The 9,060-nt window shown below is 44.6% G+C and overlaps 1 protein-coding gene across 1 annotated transcript; it reads right to left on the bottom strand.

The window, feature by feature from the left end:
* Positions 1-4: 4 nt before the first annotated feature.
* Positions 5-5,271, bottom strand: LOC121310907 (far upstream element-binding protein 2-like; the record flags this gene model as incomplete). Its single annotated transcript, XM_041243817.1, has 10 exons — positions 5-78; positions 694-796; positions 1,199-1,333; positions 1,466-1,564; positions 1,825-1,996; positions 2,320-2,377; positions 2,489-2,560; positions 4,111-4,160; positions 4,538-4,574; positions 5,223-5,271. Coding segments are annotated over 10 exons (849 nt in total), but the record flags the coding sequence as incomplete, so codon positions are not given.
* Positions 5,272-9,060: the final 3,789 nt, after the last annotated feature.

Below are 9,060 nucleotides of genomic sequence, written 5' to 3'. Positions count from 1 at the left end.
TGATGATGTTTGCCGCATGCTCGCAGCGCTCTGGGGGGCCCATGATGTGCGCTACCTTGTCGGGTCCCGTGCCATCATCTGAAAACGAGACACCGGAGAAACAGACAAGGGTCAGAGCGGAGGCCACACGCCACTAAACATGAAGGTTATCCCTGGTACTGAAATCCCCATGATGTTTCTTATTATAGCTTGGTTGTACACCAGTGTAAAAAATTTTGTAATAGTTTATGAATTAGAACTAATTGTCATTTTCTGTAAGAAACTGAACTGAGAAGCTGGGTGTGGTATTTGAGCTCAGGACTAAGGAGAGAAGGGACCTCTGCTTGCATGGGGGATGGGTGAATCTCAGAGAGAAGATTCATAGGTAAAGGAAAGAGAGGTCAAATGACATCACTACAAGGGTGTGTTTTAGAGTCTACAAAACTAAAGTGAATGCATTGCCCTGGGCTCAGTGCTCAATCACTGTAGCCCAAAGTGTCGCGACTGTCCATTCAAATTATTCTATTCTCAGCTATACCAATAAACAGATATTTGACATCAATAATATTGTTTCAGTTTTACTTCCCTTGCACCATAGAGGAAATTAACTGCTGTGCAAGAGGTGACTTAGTGCCCTCCATGAATTGTTAGTTCCCCACCAGTCTTAAGCCTGCTCATGCTCATCTCACTTTGCCCCCCTGTCTCTTCACTGACCCGGTTTGAACTGTATTCGAACTCCGGCATCATTCTGGATCTTTTTGATCATTTCGCCGCTTCGACCAATCACCACTCCCACGGAGTGCCGCGGCACAGGGATCTGCAGAGAGAACGACTGGACACAGTCAACTCAGCACAACACCAACACACAGAGAAACAGACTGGGGACAGTCAACTCAGCACAGACACAAAATACACAAAAAATTGTGTACAGGGGACAGTCCATCCAGTACAACAATACCAATGCAGGGATGGAAACAAAACTCCTACTGCATAATAGTTTGACCGATTCCATGTTTTATTACAAGCTCCATTAGCCAATGTGCAGGTGACTCGTAAAACAAGAAATGGATCAAACTTTTATGCAATCAGTTATTTCCATCCACTCAATACACAAACCAGCAGAAAGAATACTTTGGACAGTCAACTCAGGACAACAGCACACACACACACAGAGATCCACTGAGGCCGGGGGGGGGGGGGAATCAACAGTGACCCTTACCTCTATGCCCCCTCCTCCAGAACCAGAACCCCCTCCTCCGGACCCCCCTCCCATTCGGGAGCCGTACTCATTCCTCTCCCCAAAGCCTCCGTGATCTCTCTCCCGCAGAATCTCCATCACCATCTCACGAGCTTGCTGAGAACAGACAAAGAGTGAAAAACACAGCAGAGTTAGCACACAGCCACACTACACAATGCTTATAATTTAAGATTGCTGGTCAGAGACTTCTATAGAGAACACATGTTAAGTGGGGGTCTCTGAGCAGACCTGCACTTTGTAGGGGTCTCCAATGATACGCAGGGGCTTGTCCATGTTCGCAGACTGAGAGCCGTCCTGAATCAGAATCATCTTCACACCCGCACGCTCCTGGAGAAACAAGAACGAACTCAATAAATCCCAAGGGGGTTGCTGCAGTGCAGTGTTTAGTTTTCAGGGGGGTAGCGCACAGTCCTGCCGTGCTCTCTCTCATCTGCAGCCGTTTGATGCAGTTTGTTATTGTGTGGGTGTGTACTTTGTTGTTTTCTTACACTCTGGAGAAGCCATGTCTCTCACCTGCTTGAGGTGTAGGGGGGATGCTACAGTATACTTCAGTTGTATTTGTTTTGGTGTGCAGTGCAATGTCTCACCTGCAGCTGCTTGATAGTCTCACCCCCCTTGCCGATGACTAGCCCTGCCTTTCCCGCAGGGATCATGAGCTCCTGCACCGAGCCGTTCTGCCCGTTCGTGGAGTCGTGGAAGGGGCCGGGGGGACCGCCTCGGCCACGAGAGACAATTTCATCTAGGAGCCCTTTCGCTTTTCTGAGGGGGAGAGTTAGAGTCTTCAACAAACATGCAGGTTAAAGGCCAATAATCCACTGTGCATCCAGAAATAGTGAGACCACAGCGAGGCAAAGGTTTAATGTGCATTATACAGAATTATTAATGGGCTTGTCTTTCACCAGAACAGTGAAAACCCAATCAAGATGCAAGCAAAACGCTTTACAAAATGAACACGATTTCACGGGATACATCCAAGTCACAAATTCAAATGTGGTACATAGAGCTGAGTGACAGGTGTTCAGGGACACCGAATGTTTAGTCAGTCAATCAAACTTTTATAAAAAGAGAGAAGCTTTACTTACTGGATGGAGTCTTGAGACCCTGTCAAAGAAACACTCCTATCTGGTAGACCACCACTGTCTTTGGGGAATAAACAAATAAAAAGCATTTAACATTTAAAATAAAGTATATAAACCTCTCCAATGAAAATCTTTGTAAGATCAGGATGGTTTTGAGGGCTCAGCAGCTTACCTGGTGCTATCTGTACCTTGCACCCAGAGTCCTGCTGTATTTTATTGATCTGTTCACCCCCTCGTCCGATTACTGAAACAAATATTAAACAATTATTTTAAAAACTACTTTCTATATGAATTTTAAATCCATAATGTAACCCATCATTGAAAGCTTCTAATAGAAGTAGATTTCAGACACACACCTTTCTAATGTTTATTATTGAATAAAAGATTTTCATAAAGGGAAATTTCCCAATCAAAATGAGAAATGTAACTGTCCTCTTAATTATTTTTATTAATGTATTTACACAAATGCAATACAATAGTCTAGCGCGATATTTCAGCACCCCCCTCTCAACATTACAATGGAACCAGTGCATGACACACACTACTTACTGAGCCCCACCATGCCCCCAGGCACCCGGTACACACACACTACTTACTGAGCCCCACCATGCCCCCAGGCACCCGGTACACACACACACACTACTTACTGAGCCCCACCATGCCCCCAGGCACCCGGCACACACACACTACTTACTGAGCCCCACCATGCCCCCAGGCACCCGGCACACACACACTACTTACTGAGCGGGCACCGGCACACACACACTACTTACTGAGCCCCACCATGCCCCCAGGCACCCGGTACACACACACTACTTACTGAGCCCCACCATGCCCCCAGGCACCCGGCACACACACACTACTTACTGAGCCCCACCATGCCCCCAGGCACCACACACACTACTTACTGAGCCCCACCATGCCCCCAGGCACCCGGCACACACACACTACTTACTGAGCCCCACCATGCCCCCAGGCACCCGGCCCCACACACACACTACTTACTGAGCCCCACCATGCCCCCAGGCACCCGGTACACACACACTACTTACTGAGCCCCACCATGCCCCCAGGCACCCGGTACACACACACTACTTACTGAGCCCCACCATGCCCCCAGGCACCCGGTACACACACACTACTTACTGAGCCCCACCATGCCCCCAGGCACGCGGCACACACACACTACTTACTGAGCCCCACCATGCCCCCAGGCACCCGGTACACACACACTACTTACTGAGCCCCACCATGCCCCCAGGCACACACACGGCACACACACACTACTTACTGAGCCCCACCATGCCCCCAGGCACGCGGTACACACACACTACTTACTGAGCCCCACCATGCCCCCAGGCACCCGGTACACACACACTACTTACTGAGCCCCACCATGCCCCCAGGCACGCGGTACACACACACTACTTACTGAGCCCCACCATGCCCCCAGGCACGCGGCACACACACACTACTTACTGAGCCCCACCATGCCCCCAGGCACGCGGCACACACACACTACTTACTGAGCCCCACCATGCCACACGGCACACACACACTACCTGAGCCCCACCATGCAGGCACCCGGCACACACACACTACTTACTGAGCCCCACCATGCCCCCAGGCACCCGGTACACACACACTACTTACTGAGCCCCACCATGCCCCCAGGCACCCGGTACACACACACTACTTACTGAGCCCCACCATGCCCCCAGGCACGCGGTACACACACACTACTTACTGAGCCCCACCATGCCCCCAGGCACCCGGTACACACACACTACTTACTGAGCCCCACCATGCCGTCAGGCACGCGGTACTCCTCGGTTATAGTCGCCCTGAGAGAGAGAGAGAGAGAGAGGTCAGAGAGCTGGCTGTGCAGTGCACACAGTGAAAACTGACTGATCACATTTCTATGACAATCATTTTGACTAGAACTCATTTCACTCCCAATGTCTGGAGTGCCATTGAAGACACAAGACACTTCTAGTATAATAGTGCCTCACTGTATTGATTAGGGTTAGTATTCCTCAACACTGTACACAAGATAGATAGGACAGAGAGAGAGAGAGAGAGAGAGAGTTAATACAGCAAGTCTTATTTTCATTTGGAACGTGGCTATAAATGAGGGACCAATTTCACTTTGATTTTGTTATTATATTGTTTAAATAAACAGCTGATTTCAATTAATTTCAAATAGGATTTCTATTGTTACCTTTGCTGGTGGATAGCAGCAAGCTGAGCTCCGACTGCTGAAAATGAGAAAACAAAACTCAAGACCTGACCACATAACGAGCACTCGAAACAAAATGCATGACAGCGCACTTGAAAAAATCACATTAAGATGTCTTCATTGAAAAAAAAACTTGAGCAGCTAACTGAAATTAGCTACAGAAGTCAGTTTAAAATCTGAAGTTACGCAGAGAAGTGTTTTTTCTAAATGTATGCCAATTTGTAGGTGCAGTGGCAGCAGCTATCCACAAGAGGGTACATATGCAGAAAGGTCCAATAGACCAAGTCTCAGGAGGAATGCACATACAATACTTGCACAGTATGTCAGCAACAATTTCCTGTTCTGCTGTCTAACAAACACCCAGAAGGACCTTGAAACAGTGAACAGTGAATGAATGTAGGGCTCCTGTACAGTAAAGCACAGTAACTATTAGTGCTGCATTTAGAAATACTAAAATGAACTGCACTCAAAAACAAGTAGTTATTTTACATGTTAGTGTAAACAAGCCCTAGCCGCAGTAATGTTAGAACAGTGAAGTAAGGAGAGCGCACTGTTTGTATAATATTGACCTCATTTAACATTTGAATGAATTTCAGTGACCACTTATTTTACTTTTATAATCTGTCCCCCAGAGTGAAAATTAGTGAAAGATTGATTTATTACTTACAGTCATTCTGAGAAGCTAGTTTCTTACTGTCTGGCTGTTCTGTAAAATATTAAAGAAAACACATTAGTTCAATTATAGATGTTTTTCACCTGTGTGACCAAGATATTCCTCCTAGTGATATTCCTCCTTTTATTGGCAACTTGATTTTACAAAGTGCGAAACTAACAAGGAAACAGCATGGTAACTACTGGCACAACTAATTTCTGGTCTGAAATCTGTACAAGGACCGTCACGTACAAAATGAGACGAGTGCATATTCTCGCATTGTTCAGGAGGGCCCAATGGCAGCCGTTTTGTCTGAATTTAGCATTAGGAATGTTTAAAACGTCCAGTTTGACGTCAGGAAGACGGGTATTCAAAATATTAGCAGCAGACCCATCACCCTGCTTGAGGGACAGGTAAAACAATGAGAACTCCATGTCTACGAGCATTACCCAAGGACAGCACATGCAAAGAAAACAGGACTGGGACAAGAATCGAACCCTGGGGGCCCCACATGTAGCCTTTGATAAAGAGGTCTCCTCCTTAAATTAACAAACAAACCTGTTCCAGACAGGACAGTCCCACCATATTTAACCTGATCAATTGAAACAGAGTGATCAGTGGTGACAAAAGCTGCACTTCAATCCAGTAAAACAAGAAGCGAAGGTGAGCCCACGTCAGAGGAGCGCAACACATCACTGAGCACTCAAATTAGTGCCGTCTCAGTGCGAGGATACGGCCAAAAACCAGACCACTCTCTCAGCAATGCTCTGTGCAGCAAGAAATGAGTTCAGATGCTGCGCTCCACTCGAACACCTTGGATAAAAAGGGAAGATTGGGTACAGGTCTGCAGTGAAGCGCACTAGGGTCGAGGGTGGGCTTCTCGAGCAAAGGCTTGATTACTGCAGTCTTCAAAGAATTAGGAACAATACCCGATGAAAGAAAGCTGTTTATATTTAAAACTGTGATATTTATTTTGAATACACTTTTAAAAGTGTAGTAGAAATGGGATTTAATGTACATGTTGTGGGTTTTATATTTAACTATGACACCCAGCTCTTGTTCACAAATCAATACAAAATGCCCCAAGGTTTGATTAGATTCAAACCGACCAAGAATATTTGCATCAGTGTTTTTGTCAGCTGGCATGTCGAATTGGTATACAGTTGCTCATCTGATTTGTGATGTCCGACACTTATTGAAGTGATTCATAAACCCGTCACAGCTTACTCAGGGCTCTACATTTACATTTCTTACTACTGGCCCCATAATAAGTGCAAAACTAAGTTAACAGCAGAGTAATGTATTAGGTTGTGTGTGTTCACCCCACTCAAATAAAATAAACAATCTTATGGATTGTTTGTTTGCAACCATTCTGATTGTGTATAACATGTGTTTAATGGTAATAGCTGATCTATTTTTAAATCTAGCTTACTGTACATTAACATGTTTTGACTAGATGACAATATTGAATAAATTCACTCATTGTTTAATTTTTAAACTACTAATGTGTTATTTTATATAATGTTATTTTTGGCTTCAAAGTTGCTACCGCATCACTAAATTAAAGATGAAAAAAATCCCTGTTTTTCACTGTGGAAATCTGGTAACCTGAAACTACATGCACAGTAAGAGAAACTGAAGAAATTTTGCTCAGACACCAAAATCATGCAAAGCTCACAAAACATTAGGAGAACCATCAGAATTGTGTAAACTGCATTCTCCTACTGCAGGCATTCAATAAATTCATTAATTAAATTAGTGCTCCACCAGTGCTTTCTTCTATAGCAAGATGTAGGAATCTAAAACTGCAGCAATACATCAATAGCTGCCATCTTTCAATATGCCTTGCAGGGCATTGTAAACATTCAGTTCACACACCACATACCTCACATACAGAGGCTAAGCGAAGCCTTTCGATAGATGCTGTTGTATAACCTCAGCCATTTAACATGCACATTGGCATGCTGGTCGGAAAATGAAAATACTGAATCCAAGATATGAAAATGTGTACAAATGATACTCGTTTTTACAAGCAAACTCGCACCCGAGCTGTTAGCAACGCTAAAAGGGTAACAGATTTATACTCATTATAACAGTAAACACAATTCAAACAATAATCATTAGATCAGTCTCAGATCTGTCGCTTGTAGCCTCTCAGGTCAGCACCAATCTTACTGCTGATAAGAACGGGTCCCGTAAAGGCTGTGAATGGCATTTCTAAGCTGAACAGTGTATCCCAAATCAAAACATTAGACAATTCGACCCCGCTGTGCAGCTTCCACGTGTGTACCTGGGGCTCCAGCGGTGCTTCCCCCCCCCCCCCCCTCACAGCAGCAGACAAACACTTGCTATCCTGCGAGCTATTACTGAGAGACTGGATATGAGGGCAACTACGTGCTGAGATCCCAACAAAAAAGCTGCTGTTTTATCTGCAAGTCTGAGTATGTGACATTTGTTTCACTGTCATCATGAAGCAAGATTTAGTCTTTCTTCCACGCCACTTTTTGTCTTAATTTTTTTCGTAATCTCTTTCTTTATCATTACTGATTTAAACACTTTACTTTTGGCTTATTGGTGCAGTTGGCTGCTTAGCTGTAAAAAAAAAAAAAAAAAAAACAGACTGTAAAAAATTGCCATGTCGAGGCAACGAGTATTACCAACCGCACTTCAAATACGACGTGCAGCGGTTCAATTCCAGTCGGCACACTGTGGCACACTGACCCATTTTCCTGCGTTCATGAAATGGAAGCCATGTCCACTATATACATTATACAGCGAACATGTTACCGGCCCAGTTGGGCCTGTGGTGCTTCAGAACTACCGGCCAAACCGAGAGCTCCTAATGTTGAACCCTGGTACTGGGGAGGGCTCTGTGCAACACAATCCAATTATGGTTTTGTTCATTTTGTTACGGACTGACAGAAATTTTGGGTTATTCTGATTTTTGTTAATACGATTGGAATAGAACGATCTATCTAGAGACAACGTAGCCCCGTATTTTCAAAGATGATCTTTCCAAGTTATGTACCTGCAGTCCAGTAGCGCTCCAGCTGCATTCTAGTTTGCTACTCATACGTTTGTGTATACATGTTATATCACTGAACCAGGGAGAATATCTTTATGTAGAGTTTCTTCAGTTTATAGGGTGCAAGAGTATCCAAGGTGTTTGTCAGAGTGGCATTATAGTCCTCTACCAACTCTGAGCGCTCCAGAGTGAGCACAATCTAATAGGAGCAGTAACATGCTGAATAAAACCCAAGCACTCAAGCAACGCCAGAAAATCTCTAATGGACATCAACACGTACATTAAAATCACCTAAACAGCAAGATCCTATCACGTCCAACAATTGTTGATAGAAACTCACTGAATTCAGATTGAAGAGTTGGAGCTAGGGGACAATAACAGCAGTCAAAACAGGAGTTTGGCCACGAAACATAAAATATAGGACGACAAATGAAGTTTCTCAAAACTCACTACCAAAAATGGTTGCAATACCACCACCTCGTCCCTTAAGACGCGTTTCCTGATAGAAGGAAAACCCTGAAGAACAGGCCTCTAGGGATGCACTTTCATCTTGCTTCAGCCACATCAACTAAAGTAAAAATGTGTAAATTCATTTTAAGAATAAAACCGTTAACAGGCTTGTTTGTCAAAGATCTTGTATCAGGTAAGCCAATATGAAGCATGGTTGGTGCCGGGCCCGGCAAGTTGACAGTGTGTGATGAAGTCATAACTAACTACATTTTCAGTACAACAGCCCCAAGGAGAAGGGGTTGGTTGATAGAGGGGAACTAACACTACTTCAGTTGGGTAGATTAAATGTTTCAATTGTGGAGTCTCTACAATTGAAAC

Source organism: Polyodon spathula, unplaced genomic scaffold (genome assembly GCF_017654505.1).
Source record: "Polyodon spathula isolate WHYD16114869_AA unplaced genomic scaffold, ASM1765450v1 scaffolds_2808, whole genome shotgun sequence".
Classification (NCBI taxonomy): domain Eukaryota; kingdom Metazoa; phylum Chordata; class Actinopteri; order Acipenseriformes; family Polyodontidae; genus Polyodon; species Polyodon spathula.
The sequence above is the reverse complement of the archived record's forward strand: the minus strand, read 5'-3'. Positions and strand labels throughout refer to the sequence as shown.